The sequence below is a fragment of the Gavialis gangeticus genome, unplaced genomic scaffold (genome assembly GCF_001723915.1).
Source record: "Gavialis gangeticus isolate Ggan-Ray unplaced genomic scaffold, GavGan_comp1, whole genome shotgun sequence".
In the NCBI taxonomy this organism is placed as follows: domain Eukaryota; kingdom Metazoa; phylum Chordata; order Crocodylia; family Gavialidae; genus Gavialis; species Gavialis gangeticus.
The window spans coordinates 28,919,042-28,943,318 of NW_017728996.1; the positions used below are offsets into that span (position 1 = coordinate 28,919,042).

At 44.7% G+C, this 24,277-nt stretch overlaps 1 protein-coding gene across 2 annotated transcripts in view; it reads right to left on the minus strand.

Moving 5' to 3' along the window:
- Positions 1 to 24,277, minus strand: part of MYO5C (myosin VC) — a 67,166-nt gene that overhangs the window by 33,378 nt on the left and 9,511 nt on the right. For both annotated transcript variants that reach the window (XM_019504231.1, XM_019504232.1), the window contains exons 3-18: positions 23,829 to 23,994; positions 23,432 to 23,576; positions 18,196 to 18,352; positions 17,073 to 17,216; positions 12,999 to 13,080; positions 12,059 to 12,166; positions 11,217 to 11,323; positions 9,791 to 10,056; positions 9,122 to 9,203; positions 8,730 to 8,870; positions 5,522 to 5,647; positions 4,668 to 4,751; positions 4,234 to 4,368; positions 3,767 to 3,864; positions 2,720 to 2,806; positions 2,525 to 2,636 (exon numbers count right to left, since the gene is read on the minus strand). In XM_019504231.1, coding sequence (XP_019359776.1) covers positions 2,525 to 2,636; positions 2,720 to 2,806; positions 3,767 to 3,864; positions 4,234 to 4,368; positions 4,668 to 4,751; positions 5,522 to 5,647; positions 8,730 to 8,870; positions 9,122 to 9,203; positions 9,791 to 10,056; positions 11,217 to 11,323; positions 12,059 to 12,166; positions 12,999 to 13,080; positions 17,073 to 17,216; positions 18,196 to 18,352; positions 23,432 to 23,576; positions 23,829 to 23,994 — 2,040 coding nt within the window. The remainder of the gene's footprint in view (positions 1 to 2,524; positions 2,637 to 2,719; positions 2,807 to 3,766; positions 3,865 to 4,233; positions 4,369 to 4,667; positions 4,752 to 5,521; positions 5,648 to 8,729; positions 8,871 to 9,121; positions 9,204 to 9,790; positions 10,057 to 11,216; positions 11,324 to 12,058; positions 12,167 to 12,998; positions 13,081 to 17,072; positions 17,217 to 18,195; positions 18,353 to 23,431; positions 23,577 to 23,828; positions 23,995 to 24,277) is intronic.

Here is a 24,277-nt window from a genome sequence, read left to right on the forward strand (position 1 = left end):
CTGAACCTGCTGGGATTAAAACGCTGGCTTCAAAAAGAGCCTGACTGCAGGGTAACACATTCTTAGAACAGTTCTATGGAATTTATGGTATCCTAGCATGGAAGGCCTATTAAATTACATAAACACACAGAGGTCTTAGTAAGTGTTTTTCCCAGGGGGACACAAATGGAGGTCCTGGAACACCCTCTCATGGTGGGACCTGAGGCTGGGGTGAGCTCCCAGATGGACAAAACCAAAGCCCTAAAAATAGGGCTTATTTACACCTCTGACAGGAAAAGCTGCGCTGTGCCAAGAAGAGACACTGGCGCGGTTCATCGGTTGCTTTTATTTGTGGCTGGGAGCAGCACCGGTGGTGATGTCATCGAAAACCACCGCCCGGCGGATTTAAGAGCCAGTGGCGGGGAAACAGCGTAGGCAGCAGCTAAGCCAGGGACAGGAGGCGAAGCTGCTCCCTGGGCTACAGGACCGCAGCAGCAGTGGATCTGCAGGGGGCCGGACAGGGACCCACCAGAGGGGTCCCAGCTCCCTTAAAAAGGGTAAACGCCCGGCTTGGCAGGACAGCTGGGCCAAGCAAGATGGCGTTGAGGGATTTGGATGACCACAGATGCTGGAGCCATGAGTGGGGTGGGCTGTGGTCCAAACTCCTACTGTTTCTTTTCTCTCCTCCTTTTTTCTGTTTGCATTAGCATCTTGAAGGGCACTCAGAGCCCGAACTGGGGAGGCATCCCCAACTGACCTGAAGAGTCAAGAAGAGGAGTGGACGTAGACTTGATGAACATGACAGCTCAAAGATAGGGCCAAAGCAGAGACTGAGGCAGGACCTGTCCCACACCTCGTAGACACTCAGGGCGAAGAAAGACACTGAGGGACAGGCAAGAGGGGGCAAGAGCAGGAGGGAACATCAAAGAGACAAGCTGACGATCCATCATCTGGTCGTCCTGAAGCCTGGAGTATGGCTGGGGTGTAGGGGAGGTGGAGCCCCAAGAATGCCCACAAGGGGCAGCGCCCAGTCCATGAGGTCCCACGAGGGAGAACCCCACTACTGAAAGGAAGATCAAGTCATGGCAGGTGAGTTTTGGGGCATCCCTCAGGGTTGAACGCAGCCCAGCGCCCAAGTCCCGGGGACGTGTCTTGCAGCCTGAACTGGGCGTGTGCTCTAAGGCTGCTAGAGAGTACCTATACCAAACCAGGCTGGTGTGGTGTTATACACACACACACACACACACACACACACACACACACACGCACACACACACACGCACACACACCAGAGGAATTGTGGTATGTATTTGGAAAAAGGGGGGCAGAAAGAAGAGTAACAACTATAAGGAAATAATAATTACATACTGTTGTGCCAAGATAGTCAACAGTGATATTTAACGGATCCAAAGGAAGACTGAAGAGTAACTGAGCAAAAAGCAACATGGGTTCCAAAGGGAAAGACTTCATGTTTGCTATCAGAGAGATGATAGACAAGATTTGGGAATGTAACAAAACAGTTTCCTTTGCTTTCACTGTTATGGAGAAGGCCCAGGACAGGGTTCCACTGGAGAAAGGTGAGAAGAATCAGAAAGGTTAAATGTAAGTAAAGCATATGTGGATTCCATTAGGAAAATGTAAGAAGTTCATGTATGTTGTGTGCAGACAAAGCATGGAGAGATGGAATGGTTTCCTGCGAGGCATTCTTTGCACTTGGGCAGCATGTCGGTTCCACTACTTTTTAAGGCAGCTACAGAAGGAGTTTTTCAAAATATGGAGAGGATGCAGAAAGGAGCAAAGGCCATTTTGTTCTATGAGGATGTGATGAGTTAGGATGCAAGGACAGAAGCTTTACTCCATACTGATATGGAGAATACATACTGAAGATTAATAAAGATGAGAGCAAAATGATGGTTACAGAAAAGGGAATGTGCCCCCAAACACAGAAGGCTATGTTAAGAGAGTATTAAACATAGCTGATGGATTAAAGGATCTTGGTTCAGTGGGCAAGAGTGACAGGAGGATTGAAAAAGAACCAACAAGGAGGCTGTAGGATACCATATGGAATGCTCAGACTGCATATTAAAAATAAGAAGCAAAGGGAAGGCTGTGATGAAGATGAAGTGGTTCCTGGGAGAAAATAATGACAGAAAGGTAGGAAGAGATGGATGGAGTCAGTGTATTGTCAGATAGCCAGAAGCTGGAACCAGTAACTAATGATGACAGTGATTTAGCATGTGTTTAGCACTCCCTATCCACTAATCTAAAATACTTTATAAGCATAGAAAGACTGACATGATACCCATCTCACAGATAAGGAAACAGGCAGAGAGAGGTTAAGTAACTTGCTCGTGGCCACACACTGAAACTGTAACAGATAGAGAAAGAACATGACTCAGCCCTGGGCTGAGTCCACTAGACCAGAACAAATCAAATTACCTCACCAACAAGCACAAAAAGACTATATAAAATATGATCAATATTGGATCCTTTGCATTTATAATAGATTCTACAGCACGTAATGTTCAGGTGCAGAAATACTAACCTGGATTAGCCGCTGCAAAACAGTTCTGCAAACCTTTTTCTTGTCACTTAGTGAGAGTTCAAGCTGCATCATGAGAATGCTATAACGGCTGAAAAACTCTATGTATGTCCACCTATACAATGACAAGTTTGAGCATGTAAATTATTTAAATAGATGTAAATACTGTCATTGAACTGAAAAAGAAGAATTGCTCACCTGGAAGGATAGCTCTGTGCACTAATTCGAATAGTTTCCAGAACACCACACGCTCGAAGCTGCTGAGCCACCCGCTTGGAGTCAAACCTCAGGAAGCAGATTTTACATCTTTAGTTCTTCTGAATTTTTCAGATTCTGTTTTAATTACTTATTGTGTTTCTTGCAGAGATTAAAACCTGCTTGTCTAAGTGGAGCCTAGGTAATAGGGTTTTTTAACCATAACTGTAGGTTTTAAAATACTGATGAGTTATAGAATATTGTTCTACAAAGAACAGATACAGAGGAGGAGGACAAGTCAAAATTCACTTATTTAGACAGCTGGATAATAATACACTCTATGTCAATTAAGGACCTAGTCTTGCAAACCCTGAATACAGCACTATCCACTATACATAGATCAAGGTTTTTTCAGACAAAAAGGGGTTTTAATTGAATGAATACTTTCTTGTTAATATTACAATTAGAAGTAGAAGCACAGATGGTCCCAAAGTAATTTTCAGGTGTCTGAGAAAGCTCTTTTCCTTTACAGCAATTTCAGTATACGCTGCAGTATCCTGGGGAAAAGTGAAAAATATTACATACCCTTGACACTGGACACGGCTCTCTTCTGTGTGCTTCTAATTTCCTCAAAACTCTTATTTAAAAATATGAAAATGTCTGAGACTTCATCTCAGATATCCACATATACTAATTTTCACCCTCAAAAACAAGCACACCCATGAATCTAAAATTAAGATGTCCACCCTTCTCTCCTAACATTTTATTAATAAGAAAAACCACTAATGCATGACTTAAGCTGATAGAAAATTTCCAGTGTCTTAATAAATATGATCCAGTGAATCATGTGGTATTCACTGTTCTATAACATTCATTGTGTAAAAACATTACAATTGTTTTACTTCAGTATTCTTTAAAGGACTAAAATACATTCTGAATGTGAAGTTTGGTTAATCAAGAACAGGAAACTGACTTCTGGTTAATCTAAAAATGAAACTATTCTTCTTCATTAAAGATAGTATATTATTTCAAAAGCACTAAGATACTCACTCAAATGGCATCTTTTCATCATTTGGCTTTATGCATCGGACATAGTGAGGCGTGGTTGCATTAAGTGTCTCCATAAGCAAATACAAAGAACTGCGGAACTAGAAAACAATAAGGCAGCAGTTTAATTAATTTAATGTTTACATTCAAACAATACATCTTCTGGCTGGAAGCTGTGACAAAAATACAGGCTGTAGTATTCTTAGAGATCTGCTCATTCAAATGTTGGCAGTATTTACCAAGATACTATACAAAGACGTAAACAAGCACACATATTGAAATAATAGTAATTGGGCTGGCCCTAACTGAACTGCATACTATGTAGCCAAGAAACATGTTGCTTCCAACAATGAATGCATGACAGCACAATGCTCATAATTATGAATGCCTGAATATCAGGCCCACAAATAAAAGTTCATAGGTGTATGGGTATCAGCAGTATTTTCCACTTCAGCCAGTAAACACGGTACCTTATTGCCAACTGTTGTCCGAAACTGTTTGTTAGGGGCCTTGACCACTGGTCTTGCAGGTTTGACTTTGATAGCTGAACCAAAGCGTGAAATGGGTGCTGGATTGTCTTTAAAAAAGTTTGCACAGAGATGAAACTGAAAGTGTGAAGAAAGGATTTCAGATAAAACTAGGAGTAATTCTATCAAATGATTTAATATAGTAATTATAATGATACATAGATAATAACATATTGCTAGTCATGGACCTTAGGGTCTCTGGTCAGTTTGAAATTAAAATATATGATTTGGAATTAATTCAGACCTAGTTAAAATTCTTAAACATAAGCTAGTCTCAAGTTAGTAACATTAAATGAAACAGTTCTATGCCAATCTTTACTAATACTCCATGGGAAATCTAGTGTCTCCATAAATTAATTAGCCATGAATTTACAAACCTTGCTGCTTTTCAAAATTTCAATTAAAACTTCATAGACTGTATCTCTGTTTTTTTCCAAAAAACCTTCACATTTATATTCTACCTGTGCAAAGAAGCAAGATAATTAATTTTATAGCAGCAACTACATGAAAAAGTACTAAAAATAATTTTCTTACCACTGAAATGTGCTAGGTACTAGAGAAGGGTTTGTCTTAAAAACCCAATATCTGTATTACTCCTATATACTGTGGGTAAAAATTCTGCCTTTATCATTATGCTAGCTGCATAGCCCACATTGTAGAAGCTAGACAAACTGGCACAATGCACTGTCAACTGCCTTCTGGCTCTCCCTTAATTAAAATCTGTCCACATCAGGCTGTCTGTGGAATACCGTATTTTCTTACGACACGCTAGGCTGGCATCTTGGTCAGACATTCCTTCAAGTGTTCTTATCTTCTTTACCCAATTCCAGCAATTATTCTTTTCCCCCATTTCAACTCCCAGCATTCCCCAGAAACCAAAAAACTGTGTTTCTAATATAAATAACGTATATTAATATAACTCTATGGTATTAACAAGACGTGTGTCAGTTGCGTCCATGACTATCTTGCTTGTATGTTACAGCCTTTTTTCTACAGCCTTAAACTGAATTTTTTGGCTTATGTTCACAAATTTATGACTGTATGTAGGCTGTTTAGAGCAGAGACTTCCCATCTCCACCATATAATGTAGGCCCTCCTGCCAATAAGCAAATAATTAATATAAATATTATATTTATAAAGGTGGCTTATGACAAGTAAGACTAACAGTTGAATCTACATTTAATAGATTCTTTCCTATTAAAGCTGGTTCAAAAATAGTTGTGGGCCATACCTTATCAGCAAAGTGCTGGATGATAAAAGATGTGTTTGACATTCTTGGCTTTTGAAAGAGTGGGTTCTTGTTGATAAAATTATTATACAGCTTTTGAAGCCAATTCTCATCTGTTCCCTGAGGTAACTGTAAAAAGGCAAACAGTGAGGCTGTTTAATAAAATAGAAGATAATAAGCAGTTTTCCTGTTGTTAATCAAGTAATGCTATTTTACTAATAACATTGCATACCTTCAGTAACTTCCCATAGGTCTTATAAATGCTTTGAATTCTGAAAGCTGTGACTTGCCAGTGTGACAGAGGGTCATCACAAGGCCAGCCTAACGTCAGTCTGCCCACCTGTCTAGGGCAGTCTGCCTTGCCTTTCCTACCATGGCTTGATGTTTAATAAACTCAATGTAATAAGCAGGAGGCTGCCTATCTTAATGCCCTGATGCCTAGGGCGATATACACGGCTCCGACCTCCCCTATACCATGTCCCATGTCTCACAGATGACATCCATATTGCTACAGTGCTTCACACTGTGACCCATGCTCCAAAGTCTCACGTGGGACTCACTCATGCCCCCTTACTGGGGCTCACTCCCTGAACCACTTGTGGGGCTGGCCTGTACACAGACCTTCAGTTCACCCTTGTGTGCCCCCAGTGCAGCCCTCCAGGTCACCCCCAGGACCCTACTCCACACCAACACTGTATAGCCCTTCAGGACACCCTTGCAGCCCTACTCTATGTGGCTCGTTCTCTCACTATACCCCCTCACAGGGCCAACATTCTGCCCCCTTTGCTGGGGCCATTTTTCTGCCCCCTCATTACTGCCAACTCCTGGCCCCCCTCACCAGGGCCTTGGAGCCTTACAGCCCATGGGCTCAGGTGTCTAAAGATGTGCCTGGCCCCACAGCCTCCCTACTACTCACAATGCTGTTGGGGTTGGGGCTATAAGGCACTCCTGACTCGCCTTTCACTGAGAAGGCAACTGGCATTGCATTTCCTGGGGACTACCTTGCCACGGGTGGACCCACTATGCTATCCTATCCCAGCAGGGTGTAGTGTTCAGTCATACCGCAGGACCAAGAGCCTCCTGCCATCCCCATAGCTCCTGCCCTTACCTCCAAGAATTTTCTGAGCAGCAGCTTAGCTGATAGGGGTGTGCGAAACGTGCAACATTCTATTTGGATCTGGCAAATAGGGACAGCGATTCGATTCGTTGATTCAGATCAGTGTCCTGATTCGATTCAGCCAAATCCAAATCTGAAGATTCGATGCTGAATCAGAGAATCAGCGATTCAGACACAGACACAGCTTTAAATGTTTTTTCTACATACCTTGAGATACCAGGCGCAGCTCATGAACACTGCTATGGTGAGGCAGATAGTGTCCCACAGGAGCGCCAGGGCGGCGGGGGGGGGGAAGAGGGGGAGGCAGGGCGTGTGCACTCGGCAGCAAACCCAGAAGTGGACCAAAAGTACTTCCAGTCCACTTCTGTGTCCACCGCCAAGCGCATGGGGGGGCGGGGCCCATGCCTCCCCGGCTTGGTGATCAGCCACTGCGGGTGTCCCCCCCACACCCAGGAGGCACCAGTTGCTGAGCCAGGGGGGTACATGGGGGCTCCCCTGTGCACTCCCTAGTGGACCCAGAAGTGGACCGAAAGTGCTTCTGTTCCACTTCCAGGTCTGCTGCTGAGTGCACTGGGGAGCCCCCCACACTCCTGTGGGATGCTCCATCTGCCCCAACGTCTCAGCATTTATGAGTCGCCTGGTACCTCAAAGTATGTAGAAAAAACATTTAAAGCTGCATCTATGTCTGAATCATTGAATCTTTCCAAATCTCTCCGAATCAAATTGGAATGCTCCAAATTGATTCAGAGAGATTAAAGGGTCTCCTTATTCTATTCGGATTTGGAGATTCAGCCACCAGATCGGGCCAAATCTCCACTGAATTGAATCAGTGACTGAAGCTTCACACAGCCCTATCAGTTGGGTGGTGTTCTTCCGGCTGCCAGCAGCAGTGTGCTGGCTTAGCAATGAGGGCCTGAGTTAAAATGGAGGCTGCTCAGCTCCCTCCTCCAATCACAGGATCCTCCTGGAGTCATGTGACCACCTCATGAGGGCTGGTCCACACCTGCCAGCTGTCCTGCTGCCTGCTGCCTGCTTTAAGCCCTTAAAGTGGCAGACACCAAAGTTGCTCTTTCACACAGTGTTACAAAGAAATCTCCTGGGAGATCTTTTCTTTCCTGGTCTTGTCCTTTATAAATAAGACTATGTTTTCCCTTTAAAATACAGACCCTTGCTGCATGTGCCTGATATAACAGATAAAGAAATGGTGAGAAAGAAGGTGAGAAACTGTAAGACAAGAAGGTTGGATGGTGCACAGGCAGCAAGTGGGACTGCTGTAAGAGAAGGGGTGCAGCTCTGGTATAGCTAAGGTGTAGGTGAAAATGAGGAAGGGAAGCTTGGTTGCCTACAACAGCAGGCGACTAGACTTGATGACTTAAATGGGCTCTGTCCTTTGTTCTGAATTTTAAGTGGAATAAAAAAAAGCAAACAAATGGATTTAAGCAAGAACAGCAGCTGTTATATTCTAATCGTTATGTGTGAACAAGCTGATAAAGTTACAAATGTAGCAAAATCACATCAACAGGATTTCATTCAGCATTAAAGATGGAGCAGTTTTGCCATATTTGTATCATTAATCTCTACACGCTCCTTTCCTCTCTGGTGCTATTATTCTTTTAGTAATCAGGTTCTTTATTCTACTGCACTTCTCTTGTAGCCACTCCTGATAATATCTCTTTGCTCCTACTTTACAGCTCTTCTCCATTCCTTTAAGCAACCTGTTTTCATTATATATGGATTAATATACATGCTATTGTTCTATCTGCTATCTAATGGCAATTCTCACCAAGCCAGACCTTGGTCCTGACCCAGATGCCATCTGTGCCCCCTCAACACAGACCACACAATCTTAGAACCCATTAGTCTCTAAGGTAACTCCCCTGCTCTACTTCTTGCCAATAATAAAATAGATTCTCTGAATCTGTAGAACATAATCAAGAAATTCAGAGATCTGTCACTGCATCAGCAAGGTGCTTATCTTTAAATTTTGAAAGGGAAAAAATGGGTTAAACCCCAAATTTTGGTCAAAACACAACGTGAAGAAGTGTTTTCATTGTTTAATATGCCAGTTCATTAGTATAAAAAGTTAGAAGTTACCAAGCACTCTTCATCTAGCAGCTCCAATATTCCCATTTTAGCTTCAATAAGGTCAATGGCTGGTTGATTGTCATAAAAATCTATTAGGGTCCATGGGATATCTTCCTTCATATACTCCTCTTGTTCAAGTTTAAAGACATGCTAGCAATGAAAATGTCAACATTACCAAAAATACAAGTTAATAATTTAGAAACACACAATGCAGGCAGTTTACTAATACATTAAAAAAACATAGGGAAAACTACAATGTTCATGTGATATATAGTACAGTATGTATCTTTGAAAAAAGTGGGCTTTTATATACAAAAACCAAAATCTCTTCTTTATTACTGTGAATTGTTATAATACATACCAGTCAAGATATACAATTGCAACAAAACATACTCACGTACCAGGTTAAATTGCTGTTGTAGTTTTTCATTAGCATAATTGATACAAAATTGTTCAAAACTGTTCACATCAAAAGTTTCAAAGCTGAAATACATTATAAATAAGAAGAAGATATAATAGCATGGGGAAAAGTAGGCAAATGATCACTTAAGAGTAAATGCTAATTTTCCATGGGACTTTGGAGTAAGATGCTGCTTATAATAGAAATATATATTAACTTTATATTCTCTCAAATTTCCTAGCTCAGGCCTGAAAATACAATGGAATTGAAAACATCCCAAAAACTAAGATAACCAACCAGTAAAGAAGCACATTGTACACCAAAGAAACAGTACCTTTAGAGTGGGTTCCCCAAAAACATTTCTGAAAAGGTGAATGTGAAAGACTGGTATCATGAGAAGTAACAAACTCAAAGACAACTGTTACTTTAAGACGCAATAAAGAGTAATCTTCATAAATAAGTTGTGCTACTGTACTGCAGGCAGAAGATTTTACAGAATACAAGACTGCATCCCTGTGGATAAATGGAGCCTTTTAAATCTAATTCACAGTAACACAGAAAGTACATAACATTTCCCAAATGCACAGGCATACAGGTCAGAGACTAGAGATATACTGACTGAAAAGAAAGGTAGAACATTACATACATTAACTCTGGAGAAAAATCTTACCCATAAATGTCTAGGACGCCGATAAAAGTGTGCTGCTTCCCAGTAAACTGCAAGGCTTGGTTAATTCTTTCCACAATGTAGTCAAACAAGTGAGAATAGATTTTCTTTGCCAATGCATCCCTGGCATTAAGAGCTTGTAGTTTTGTCATTGGCTTTATTACAGTCTCTGAGGAAGTGATAATCTTTCGTTGGCACAACCACTGTGCCATTGGTTCACTATCTAAATCCAGAAGTTCACAGAATATATCAAGATGTTTATCTTCCAGCTTTAAAGGAGAAAAATAAATATTAACAGAGCGTATTTAAAAGTTGTATCTAATGAATACTTAAAATATATAGGTGGAATCCTGGCCCTGTTGGAGTTAATGGCCGCATATGTGTTGACTTCAAAAAGGTCAGGATTTCAACCTATGGGATTGTTTATGATATAGGACCATACTCAGCACTTGTTATTCAAGTAAAAATTCCTACTGATGTTAGAAGGAGTTTTATGGAGTATGTAATGCTCAACAGAACCATCGCTACACAGAGGGATAGCTCCCCTGGACTGGACAAGATGAACCTAGTGCAGAGTAAAGAAAAGAAAACTAGCTTTAAGCTATATTGAGTTCCCCTGGTTTGGGTGCCACTAAATGTTGGTTTAGACCGGTGATTCTCAGTCATGGTGCCATGGCATCCTAGGGTGTCTTGAGATTTTTTTCCAGAGTGCCACAGGGTGCCATACAATGTTAGCACTATTAGGTTTGCAAACAAGATAAACCCAGTTTCAAGCAGGAATCCATAGTGTTAAAACCATTCTAACCTGTTCCCTGAGATGTTTACAACAGAAGAATTGCACTATTATTTTTCTATAGTAAGAAATTAGTGAAAACTCAGAGCGGGCAATTTCTGAGGGGAGGCTTGAGTCTACTGAGGGGTGCCTCAAATCTATTGAGGTTGTCTCAAGTCTAAAAAGGTTGAGAACCACTGTTTTAGACTGCTGGCACAAATCTGAGCAGCCTTGAGGCTGCTGTCTTGCACAGACTACAAGCAGTCACAAGGGCCATTCCAGTAGCTGCAGATCAGCAGGAAACAGGGGAATGCTGACCACATCCTTCTCCTTTTTACCTCAAACATGCATCGTCTTAACAGCATTGGCTTAAAAGCAACTATTTTGAGTGTTCAGCTGAGAATTATATTAGGCAAGTGACATTGTGAAGTAACTTTAATTTGCCAGATTTAGAGCTGATATCCAAATCCCAGAACTGAGACAAAAGATTTATACAAGAAATGTCTCACAAATAAAAGGATGCATCAAGGCAACCTGTAACATGTAAACTGAGGAAACATATTCTAGGTGTCTGGGACACATCTGAGAGGATTAGCAATTGTCCACCAAATAAAGAAAAAGTTAGCAGATCTTTGAATGAATGAACAGATTCCTTACACTGACTGATGATCTGTCATCACCAACAGCCATTATTTGCACATTGCCTAAGTGCAGGATTGCTGCCAGTAACTTAAAAACATCCATCTGAAAATCTTCCTTCAGACCTAAAAAACAAGAGGGATTTTTTAAATACAGTAAAAAGACAAAATCTATTGATGAAAAGCAAGATCTTGCAACACTTTCAATTCTGCTTCAAATAATTAGTAATTCCATAGTGATCAGAACTCTGGGTAGAGGTGACATAATTTATTAGACCAACTAGGTATTTGCAAAAAAAAAAATTATTTGCAAGCTTTTGGGCACACACACCCTTCTTCTGCGAGTGTGCCTGAAAGCTTGCAAAGAAAGAATTTTTTTGCAAATATCTAGTTGGTCTAATAAATTATGTCACCTCTACCCAGAGTTCTGATTCCTTTTGCCTGTAGATCAATACAGCTACAGCCTGTATCCTTTGTAATTCCATAGGGCTTCACTGCTTGCTATTCACAGACACATTTCTGCCTATTTTTCTACCCTTTTCAATCTTGGCAGCATGGGAATAAATTCAAGTACTTTCATGAACAGAAGAGCTACAGTTCTCTGTGGCCTTTATGTCAGGCACACAAGGATAAGGAACGTTCTGTGTTTCCTTTCCTCCACTTGATGCCAGCATAAAGGTGAGTCAGACTCTAGCCCTCACTGATTTATATCATTCACAATAAAACCAACTTGTAAACTGATAATTGCTGTGTTTGTGTAATTACTACACAAACTCACCAGTTATTTAAAGCATATGCATCTCTCTGGTCATTTCAGAACTTAACTTATTTTCTTAGTTCAGGTCAAGTATTCTTATTTACCTAGAAGAGTGAACGTTTTCCGAGTTTCCATCATGTCTGCTCTGTCATCGACTCCCTCAATAACAGTATTGCCACCCATTCGTGTATAATTAAATTCTTCTGCACTCCCTGCAGATGAAAGGTAGAATTGACAACACTGAACAAGTTTGGTATCAGGACAGAGAATCTTTCACCATGAGGTCAGTAATGAATGTAAACTGCTACTGTCTGTCAGGAATTCTAAAATGAGCTGGTGACCTGAGTCCACTTATTAGTAGGCAGGAATCCATAATAAAACCAGCACAAGTGGCACTGACTAGCACTCTGGTTGACAGTCTTAACAGAAGGGCTGAAGAACAGTTATGGGAGACACAACAGTCATACGGTTCTAGGGCTTTTAACAGGTAGAAGTTTAGAACATATAGAACAGAGAAGCCATCAGTCTCCAAGGCTATCACTATGACAACCTTCACTAAATGAAGATGTGCAATAGAATTTTCAAAGGCTGGAAACACTGTGGTTGTGTCTGCACCAGCACATGGGCAGGTTAGTTTACATGAGAGCAGGCTACTGACCCTGTCATTCAGAACAGGCACCCAGCCCAAAGTAACACACTCACATAGCTGCACTGCTTCTGGCTCAGGTGGCATCTTGCTCAGAGGAGGGTGCCAATGACAGGCACAGTGGACATTTCTACATGTGCTCCAGATGTGGTACTGGGAGCTTTTAATTAGCAAGCTGAGCTAATTAAAAGTGCCTGGCACTGCATTAAACATGTGCAGAGGCGCATTGCCTAACCCTTTGCCCTGAAAGTCAACAGCAAATTCCCCATTAGATTTATTATTGTTTATTAGATTTATATGCTGCACTTCCCAACAAAGGTTTGGGTGGTTTTGGGGGGAAAAACCCTTAAAATATACCTTTGCAAAGTTAAAAAGTAACTTAGGTATTTGAAACCTACCCAATTTAAGAGGCTTAAATTCTGGTTGCAGAGCAGATGCACACAACTGATAGAATATGTGGTAGTTTCTTTCATTCTCTGACTGTAAATAGAAGAAAAGAAACTCATTACAGAAAGAGAAATGAACATGGAATAACTTTTGATATTTGACTACAGTTGAAAAGGGTGAGCAATTAGAGTGTAAATTCCACTGCAAACGACTCCGGCAAGGTGTTCATCCAGGCTCCTTCTAAAACCCCCCAGGGTAGAAGCCAGCACCATTTCTCTTGGAAGTTGGTTCCAGATCCTAGCCGCCCTGCCAGGGAAGTAGCGCCTCCCAATATCTAGCCTAAATCTGCCCTCTGCCAGCTTGTGACTGTTATTTCTTGTCACTCCTGGTAGTGCTCATTGGAACAGGGACTCCCCCAATGCCTGCTGGTCCCCCTGACCAGTTTGTAAATGGCCACTAGGTCCCCCCTCAGCCTTCTCTTGTGGAGGCTGAACAGGTTCAGGTCCCTGAGCCTCTCCTTGTAGGGCCTGCCCTGCTGAACCCTGATCATGCGGGTAGCCCTCCTCTGGACCCTCTCCATGTTTGTCCACATCCCTCTTGAAGTGCAGCACCCAAAACTGGACGCAGTACTCCAACTGCGGCCTGACCAGTGTTGCATAGAGGGGGAGGACACTGGTCAGGCTGCAGTTGGGAGTACTGCGTCCAGTTCTGGGCGCCACACTTCAGGAGGGATGTTAACTCTGTTAACAAGTGGCGATGCAGCCAGGAATCGCGTGGTGCCAGAGCGGACAGTGGGTGGGCAGAGGTGGGGTGGGGAGAAGAGGTGGTGGTGGGCAGGAAAGCAGGGAAATGGTGGCGGCAGATGGAGAGATGAATAGGTGGGCAGGTGTGAGTGTGGGGCCCACAGAGATGCCCTTGGGACAGGGCCAGCAGGGTCCCAGGGTGGGCTGGCAGGAGCATGGGGTCCAGGTTGGCTATGGAGTCAAGGCGGGCTGCACCAGCAGGGAGAAGGGGGAGCCAACCTGAAGTGACCATGACTATAGCTGTGACCACCCCCATTGCCTGCCGCCCATCATGGAGGGGACCAACAGCACCACCTCCGCAGCCTGGGCCTGGGCAGGCAGAAATGGCACAGCACCAGCTGAGCTGGGACTGAGCTACCAGGTGCTCATGTCGCTGCTGCTGGGCATCCTAGTAACAAATTGTATTTATTTACATTAATCCCTATGGGAAAGTGGGTTTCGTTTAACACTGTTCCGCTTAATGCTTGGTTTTCTGGGAACCAATTAAGAGTACTAAGCGAGGGTTGCCTGTATTCACTTTCATCTCTCATTTAACCTCATCCCAACCAAGTAACTCAATTTAACCTTGTCTTCAGCATGACAAAAGAAAACTTTGGGAGCAAAGCAACACAGAAATTACTGAGGGAAAATAAGTTACAACTAGGCTGGCCATACTATTTCAACTAGCTGGCAAAGACAACAATATAAATTAAGTGATTTTGCTCTTTCCAAATGCCTCAGGTTCATTTCCATTGTGTGCTCCAATATTACACGCATCCTTTGCTTAAATAATGCCAAAAACAAGATCCCATGCACTTATTCATCCCCCTTCTCAGTCTTGTCCTGAGAAGCCAATGTACTGCACAGAGCAGAAGTTTACAACTCCTTCTTTCACCTGGCCTCTTCCTCATCTTTGCCACACAAAGCAGACTTCCATTTTGTGGCCTGAGGTCACGATGGGCAGCAAGCAATAGGTGCAACATACTGTTTCACTGTACATCTTCCCATGGGTGCTTGCACACATGACGCAGGTTTAATCCCCAATGTTTTATTCTATGCCCTCTGAATTGAAACAGTGGGTTTTTAATTGAAACCCACCATTTCAATTTTTGTGTCACGTTACAGTGATGGGCCCGATCCTTTTTATTTGTTGGAGCCGAAACTTGCCCACAGCTGGAGGATGACCTGCAAGAGGGCCAAGCAGCCCTTGAGCAGCAGGGCCCCCAGTCCTTCCCTCTGCAGTTGTGGCATCCCCTGGGGCCACCTGGACAGGCTGCTAGTGGGCCAGGTGCTGCCCCAGCCCAGAGGCTGCATCCAGCCCAATCCAACTGGTTCCCTGAGCCTGCCCAGGAAGCAGGCTTCCAGCAAGCGGGCTCAGGGAATGGTTGGATCAAGCTGGGTACTGCCTACAAGCTGGGGCAACACCCAGCCCACTATCAGCCTGCCCAGATGGCCCCACTGCTGCAAAGTGATGGACTGGAGCCTTCCAATAGCTCAAGGGCTGCTCAGCCCACTAGCAGCTCACCCCACCCCCCAGCCACAGGTAGGCTTTACTGGAAAAGCCAAAAAAAAAAACCAGGATCTAGCCTATTACCACTTCTGCCTTCAGCAGGTACCTGCTGAAGGCAGAAGCTGAGGGGTCTGATCCTTTATTTTGGAGGAGCCAGCCCATCTCTCCCATGGCTTTCCTCCGCAGTGGTGATACCCTGCAATACTGGGGTGGGATGTTAGCGTGCTGGGTGCTGCTCCAGCTTGGAGGCAGCACCTGGCCCAATCCAACTCTTTCCTGACCCCGAGTTGGGGCAGCACCTGGCCTGCTAGCAGCCTGCCTGGGTGGCCGTGGGGAGCACCATCACCATAGAGGGAAGAACCGGGGCCCCCCCATAGCTCAGGGGCTGCTCAGCCCACTGACAGCTTCCCCACTGGCCATGGGAGAGGAGGGCAGGCTCTAACAAAAAAGGATCAGGCCCCTCACCGCTTCTGCCTTCATCAGGCACCTGTTGAAGGCAAAAGTGGCAAGGGGTCTGATCCTTTTTTTCTAAAGACCCTGCCTGTCTCTCCTGCGGCTGGGGGGCGACCTGACAGCTGCATCGTAGGGGTGTGTGAAACAGGCCCTATCCAATTCGGATTCGGCCCAAATCAGGGACAGTGATTCAATTTGTTGATTTGGATCACTGTCCCTGATTTGACTGGGCTGAATCTGAAGATTCGATGCTGCTTTGGTGAATCAGCGATTCGAACACAGACACAGCTTTAAATGTTTTTTTTTTACATACCTTGAGCTACCAGCATGGCTTGGGAACACTGCAATGCTGGGGCAGATGGAGCAACCCACAGGAGCGCAGAGGGGCTCTCCACATGCTCGGCAGCAAACCCAGAAGTGGACTGGAAATACTTCTGGTCCACTTCCAGGTCTGCTGGGAAGCACCTGGGGGGGTGGGGGCGGGGCAGGCAGGGGCCAGCTCAGCAATCGGCCAGGGGGGACCCCAGATGCACCCCCCTAGACCCAAGAGGCACCAGCTGCCGAGCCAGAGGGATGCAGGGGGACCCCCCTGCACACCCCCTAGTGGACCTAGAAGAGGACCAGAAGTGCTTCTGGTGCACTTTCAGGTCTGCTGCTGAGTGCACTGGGGAGCCCCTGGCACTCCTGAGGGACACTCCATGTGCCCCAGAATTGCAGTATTCACAAGCCGCCTGCTACCTAGAAGTATGTAGAAAAAAACATTTAAATTTGTGTCTATGTCCAAATCACCAAATCTTTCTGAATCTCTCTGAATCAATTCGGAGGGTTCTGATTTCAATTCAGAGAGATTCAAGGGTTTCCTGATTCGATTCGGAGATTTGGCCACCGAATCAGGCCGAAACTACGCCAAATCGAATTGGGGACCGAAGCTTCACACAGCCCTACTGGATCGCTGCAGCAACAGTGCACACTGAACTATATCTGGATGTATTCTGGTTTGCAATGATGCAGAATCATTTAAAACGCGCACAAAAGTCTTGCACATGTACCCCATGATGCCATTAAGCCATACAAAGTGATGTTTTCATCAAGTTAATGGCATCACATATACAATTCTAAGAGACCAGCGTCTTCTGTCATACTCTATGTAGTATAAGCAGATGGAGAGATGCATGCCTAATTAAGGCTGGTCTTGTATTCTAGATGAAGTTAAACGCTAAATAAAATTAATACATGTTATGAAAATATGACCTTACAACCTCAGTTAAATTCTAATAGAGTCAGAGAATTGTATAGCAGTGATTTCATTGCAGTTGGCATTTGGAATCAATTTTACTCACTTGAAAAACAACCCTGGATTTCTCAAGTAGATACGTCCTCATATTTGCTCCAATGATCTGATGCCTGCGATCAAAGCTGATTTCAGTATACTTCCCAAACCGACTACTGTTGTCATTGCGTGTTGTTTTTGCATTACCCACAGCCTATAAAAAGTATAATCTCTTTAACAACCAGTTTGTTTCAAAGGAATCGTTCAGGCTTTCACATGGGGACACCTCCCTTAAACCATGACTTAGATGGCAAAGATTTCAGTGCCCAGTGATCTCTGGAAGCACAAAAATGTGGAATACTGGAGCTACTTTGTGAGGCTTGAGTCTGAAAATTAGTCCCAAGGTAAAATGCATATATTAAAAGTTGCACAGTATATTCTGAACATCAGATAAAATATACATCCTTAGTACAAAGCTTTCAAGCTTTTTCTATCCACAACTACAAAACCATGCCTGTTTTCCCTCCCATACCCTAAATCCCAGAATCTTCTCTACTAATTCAAATTACATGACAAAACAAAACCTTCAAAACTGCAACACAACAGAATCTGTTAATTTATTAAAAGTTCTTGTGTTCTTTACATAGCATATCTCAATTTGATAACTTAAATTTAAAATCTACATTAACAGATAAACAGTTTAAATTAGGGTTCTAATAGTCAGAAACTTAACAGTGGTGTATTTTTTAAAAGCATAGAGATTTCTGATCTCACAGAAGTTTAGGAGAGATGCAAGTACTCAACTCTTCAAAAATATGACTAGTGATTTAGACTGGGGCTTGGCAATGACAGGCCAGATCTGAAGGATTTTATTTTTATTAAAAGATGGTTAAAGGGAAATATGGAACTGGAGGAACTATATATAGACTGTACACATTATACTAAGTATATGTTATAGTCCAGGATTCAGGCACATAAGAAAATTAAACAAATCTGTGATTCAGAAAAAAAGGGCATAAATATTTTGAACTACACTAACCAGCTGAAAATCCAGGCCTTATATAGCTTGCTACAATTCCAGAAGTTCTGGAACTTGCCTTCCAGAATGCCTTCAGTGACAGGTGTTCACCAGTTTTCAAGATACTCCCCTTAACAAATATAAAAATCTTTTAGAGATACATTCGTAATTTTACCTCTGTTATTGGGTTGGAAGCCAATACTTTATCCTCAACATGTGCATTGCTGCTTGACTTACTGACCATGGCAAAATACCTCATAGCATACCGAGCAGACACAGTCTTTCCAGCTCCTGATTCTCCACTGACTATAATGGACTGATTTTTGTTATTTCTAAAACAAAGTAGTAATAAAGATACTTTAAATATCTTGCAAATTTAAGAAGTGTATATATCTAATAATCTACACACATGAAATAACTGCATGGACTTGCAGTTATGGCCAAAGCCGCTAATCACTCTCACTTCCTCCTTGGGCTTTTGGCTTTTTCCCCTCACATTTATCTTTTGTAATCTAGTATCACCACAATTCACTGGGATCACTTTTGTCTTTCCTCTGGCCAACAAGATGTATATTCTAAAAGCTCTTGACCACTTAGCATGTCTCCATAAGCGCGCACGGTTTTCCCCTCCTTGAGGGTGGACTATACAATAGGGCTGTGCAAAGCTTCGGGTACTGATTTGATTCGAAGGAGATTCGGCCCAATTCAGTGGCTCAATCTGTAAACCCGAATCAAATCAGGAGACCAATAAAAAGGTCCGAATTGATTCGGAAAAGATTCAGAGAACTTCGGAGATTCGGGTAGTCTCCACTCACCACAGGGAGTTGGACCCGGCCACAGGGAGCTGGACCCGGACACCATGCTGGTAAGTAGCAGGGGTGGGGGCACAGGGGGGGACCGCCACCAGGCCCTATCCTAGGGACGGGCAATTATTTTGGGCGGAGGGCCCTTACTGAGTTTTGGCAAGCCAATGAGGGCCACATAACAGGCAGCCCAGATCAGATAAATATTAGTTTTCTAAATTCTTTAGGGGCTCCATGGGCCAGATAGAATGTCCTGGCGGGCCACATGTGGCCACAGGCCACATTTTGCCCACCCTGCCCTATCCCCTGCCTGCTCCCTCAGCCCCCGTGAGCATCTCCTGACTCCTGCCTGCTGTCCCAGCCCCATCAATGGCTGCCCCGCCAGGCCCCAGCATTCCAGCTTTTTAAAAAAAAAAAGTACTCCCACACTCACTGGCTCCCGCCAGATGGCCTGCTGCTTGCCACTGTCCTGCGCTGTGTGAGTGGCTCTGCCACAAGCCCCCATCCCCCGCCCACTCCCTCAGCCCCAGCTCTTTAACAAGAAAAAAAGCCCCACACTCACCGACTGTTGCAGCGGCTTTCAGGGTTTCTGGGGGCTTGTGGCAGAGCCCCCCATGTAGCATGGGACAGTGGGGAGTGCAGGGCTTTTTTCTTTTTTTCCCCTTACTGTCCACCCCAGGGCTTGGACCAAGGTGGCGAAGGGCCCCAAGGTCCGCCACACCAAGACCCCTGCCCTGCTGGAGCTCAGCAACAAGTACAAACCTCTTGCAGCCCCAGCAGAGCCTGCTGTGTTGCCAGCTCCCGCAGGCAACACAGACAATACTGTAGCTACCGCCCCCGCTCTCCCCAAGACCAAACACAAAGTGTTTGTTGTGGGAGACTCCATCCTGAGGGCGAACGAGGGGGTAATCTGCCGCCCCGACCCCTTAGCCCGGGAAGTCTGCTGCTTCCTGGGAGCCAGAATCCGAGACATTGCGGAGGAGATCTCTAAACTCCTCCTGCCCACAGACTACTATCCTATGCTCCTCATCCATGTGGGCACCAATGTCATGGCTTGGAGCGCTCCCAGCCGGGATACGAGGCACTACAGGGATTTGGGTGTGGGGCTTAAGGGTCTGGGGGCACAGGTGATGTTCTCTTCGATCCTCCCAGTCTCGGGGTATGGGCTGAGGAGGGAAAGGAGGATCCAGGTAGTCAACCAAAGACTGCGGTGCTGGTGTCATTGGGAAGGCTTTGGCTTCTATGACCATAGTCGGCTCTTTGGAGAGAGAGGCAGTGAGCTGCTTGGAAGGGACGGCCTCAACCTCTCTCTGCCAGGGAGGAGGCTCTTCTCAGCCAAACTGGCTGACCTGCTTCACTGGGCTTTAAACTAAGTCCGCTGGAGGATGGGGGGGACTCTACTGCCACTGCTGGCCTGGAGAACAACCCTTGCAAAGCCAGCAGGCCAAGGCAATTAAGAGCTCCCACCCCAGCCCCAGCCCTGGAACAAAATGTAGGCAAGGCAAGGGCCCCCATAGGGGCACTTGTGTGCCTATACACAAATGCCAGGAGCTTGGGGAATAAACAGGAGGAACTTGTTTTCCTGCTAAACAAAAATAACTATGATGTTATTGGGATAAAGGAGACCTGGTGGGACTCCACCCATGACTGGCCACAGGTATAGACAGCTATACCCTGTACAGGAGGGATCGAGTGGACAAAAGGGGTAGGGGTGTAGCTCTCTACATCAAGGAAAGCTACGCGTCCCTACAACCTGACACTGGAACCGAGGGTGGACGACTTGAGACCCTCTAGGTTAAAATCCGTGGGGAACACGGCACAGGGGATACTATGGTGGGAGTCTACTACAGACCCCCTACCCAGGGTCAAGACCTTGACCAGGAGTTCACCCGCAAATTGGCTGAGGCCGCACGCTCCTCATATATGGTTGTCATGGGAGACTAACTACCCAGACATTTTGTGGGAGGAGTGCTCAACCAAATCCGAATGGTCGCAAAGCTTTCTCTCGAGCATGGATGACCTCTATCCAACGCAGGAAGTCTACGGGCTGACGAGAGGTAAAGCACTGCTTGACCTCGTTCTGACAGCTGAGGATGACCTAATCAGTGACCTAACAATCGAAGGGAAGCTGGGTGACAGTGACCATGAGCTGATCACCTTCACCATCTGCCATAAAGCTGGCAAGTCAGTCAGTAATACAGAAGTCCTCGACTTCAGGAAAGCAGACTTTGACAAGCTAAGGAGGCTTGTCAGAGAGGTCCTAAAGGGCCACAACCCAAAGGAAAAGGGAGTTCAGGATGGGTGGTTGCTCCTCAAGGGAGCAATCCTGGATGCGCAAGCAAAGTTCATCCTGTCTTGGAGGAAAGGCAGCAAAAGGACACAGCAGCCCCCTTGGCTCTCCAGGGAACTGGCGGACCTCCTGTGTCTTAAAAGGAAGACTTACAAAGGATGGAGGACTGAAACCACTACCAAGGAGGAATACTCTGCTCTGGTCTGGACCTGCAGAGAGCAAACCAGGAAAGCCAAGGCTGTGATGGAACTCCAGCTAGCTACAAACAAACATCAAGGACAATAAAAAGTCTTTGTTTAGATATGCAGGGAGCCGGAGGAAAAGCAAGGGCAACATTGGACCCCTGCTAAACCAGATGGGACAACTGATGCCCAGGAAAAAGTCAACTTACTAAATGGGTACTTTGCATCAGTTTTTCACCAGTCCCATGGGACACCCCTGCCCACTGTGGGTCAGGGAGGCCCAGGTGAGGGGGATTCCTTGCCCTTCATCGCAGCTGATCTCATCAAGGAACATCTTGACAGGCTGGATACCTTCAAGTCAGTTGGCCCTGACGGGTTACACCCAAGGGTACTCAAGGAGCTGGAAAGCAACATAGCTCAGCCCCTGGCACTGATTTTTGAGGACTCCTAGTGCTCTGGTGAAGTACCCGAACATTGGAAGGGGGCCAATGTTGTGCCTATCTTCAAGAAAGGGAGGAACGTAGATCCAGCAAACTACAGGCCTATCAGCCTGACCTCTATTCTGGCGAAGGTCTTGGAAAAGATTATCAAAGAGGCCATCCTTAACAGACTAGCTGAAGGCAATACCCTGAGGGATACCCAGCATGGGTTTGTTGCAGGTAGGTCTTGCTTGACCAATCTCATTTCCTTTTATGACCAAGTGACCTATCACCTGGACAAGGGGGAAGAGATTGACGTTGTATATCTTGACTTTAAAAAAGCCTTTGATCTGGTATTCCACGATCACCTCTTGGTTAAACTGGCTAACTGCAGCCTCGACCTCACCACAATCCGCTGGCTGGGGAACTGGCTCCGCGGTAGGACCCACAGGGTGGTGGTTGACGGGAGCCAATCGTCTTCGTGTGCGGTCTTCAGTGGGGGCCAGTAGACTGGCCAAGTTTGCCAATGACACCAAACTCTGGGGCAAAGCATTCACACCTGAGGACAGGAGGGTGATCCAGGCAGATCTTGACAGGCTCATGAAATGGGCGGATGAGAACATGATGGTGTTCAACACCGAAAAATGCAAGGTTCTCCACCTTGGGAGGAAAAACCTGCAGCACGCTTATAGGCTTGGCAGTGCTACGCTGGCTAGCACCACAGATGAAAGGGACTTGGGGGTCATGAACAATGCTGCAGCTAGCAAAGCAAGCAAAATGCTGGCTTGCATCCATAGATGCTTCTCAGGCAAATCCTGGGATGTCATTCTCCCATTGTACTCAGCCTTGGTGAGGCCACAGCTGGGGTACTGTGTCCAGTTTTGGGCTCCACAATTCAAAAAGGATGTGGAGAAGCTTGAGAGGGTGCAGAGGGAAGGCCATGCGCATGATCAGAGGTCAGGAAAACAGACTTTATTATGAGAAGCTGAGAGCCATGGGACTCTTCAGCCTGGAAGAGTGCAGGTTCAGGGGTGATCTGGTGGCCACCTATAAGTTTATCAGGGATGCTCATCAGGATCTGGGGGAACGTCTGTTCACCACAGCGCCCCAAGGGATGACTAGATTGAACAGTCACAAACTCCACCGCGACTGATTCAGGCTGGACATAAGAAAGAACTTCTTCACTGTCCGAACCCCCAAGGTTTGGAATAGACTGCCACCAGAGGCGGTTCAAGCACCCACTTTGAATGCCTTCAGGATGCATTTAGATGCTTATCTTGCTGGGATCCTATGATCCCTGCCGACTTCCTGGCCCTGGGGCAGGGGGCTGGACTCGATGATCCTCCAGGGTCCCTTCCAGCCCAAATGTCTATGATATCTATGAAAGAGCCAGAATGCTGGGGCCATGCGAGGCAGCCATTGATAGGGCTGGGATGGGGCCTGTTTGATTCAGAGGTTCAGCCAATTCAGTGGCAGCTGAATCGATTCAGGACAGTGATTCGGATCACTGTTCTCTGAACCGGTGGAATCCGAATCTGAAGCGAACACTAGCTGCTTCACATAGGCCTACTATACAACATTAACCATACCAATGTAATCTTAGCTACCCATGAAGTTACAAAGTAAAACAGTTATTATTTATGTTATAATTTAAAAATCTCAGGGCAAATAATGCATTTCAGAAAGCGAATGTTAAATACACAACATAATAGTGTACCTTGCCATTTGCTTGTAAGCCTCTTCTGCCACAGCAAATATGTGTGGATCCATGTCCCCCATGTTTTGCCCACTATATGCATGGATAATAGCATCTCCATAAATTGGTAATTGTTTGTAGGGGTTCATTGCAACCAGAATGATTCCTATGGAAAAATACAATACAAAAATCAGAACTCATTCTTGTTTTCTACAACAATGAACAGATGCATTCACTGAAACCTGGCAACCATAAGTACATTTATTTCCAATTGCTGTATATGTATCTAAACCAATTACTATGCAGAAACATGAGGTGGCAAAAATCTAAGTGACTTCAATGAGCTTAAAATAAATACAAGCAATGATTTAAAACGTTTTCATAATTTATTTTAAACAGTGGCTTTGTCTTTGCTTACCACTATACGTGTAGATAAGCTTAGACTCCACAAAACGAACTTTAAGGTTGTGTAAAACAGCAGGGTCATGGAGATAGCTAAGCGCAGTGAGGTCATTTTCACCAACGAGTATGTCAGGATTTCGCAGAGGTGGCAAGGCTGTCGGATCAACAGAGTAAGCCAATTCCTGTCACAAAAATTATGTGCAGTGTAAACGTAAATGCAAACAGAACTTTTTCACTCCCTTTATACTGAACCTTTGCATGCTTAACAGATCACCATTTAACTTAGTATTTATTCCAAGAATACCAGTATCTTCAACTGAAGTGCATGGTATGTGTGTAAACAAAGAAGGTAAATGGGACCCCTCATTGTCTAATAAAAATAAAGCTGTGTGTTCTTGGCTTATACTGTGCAATGAGACACTGTGGAATTCATTCACATGAAAGAAAAAAAATAGAAATGGCAGG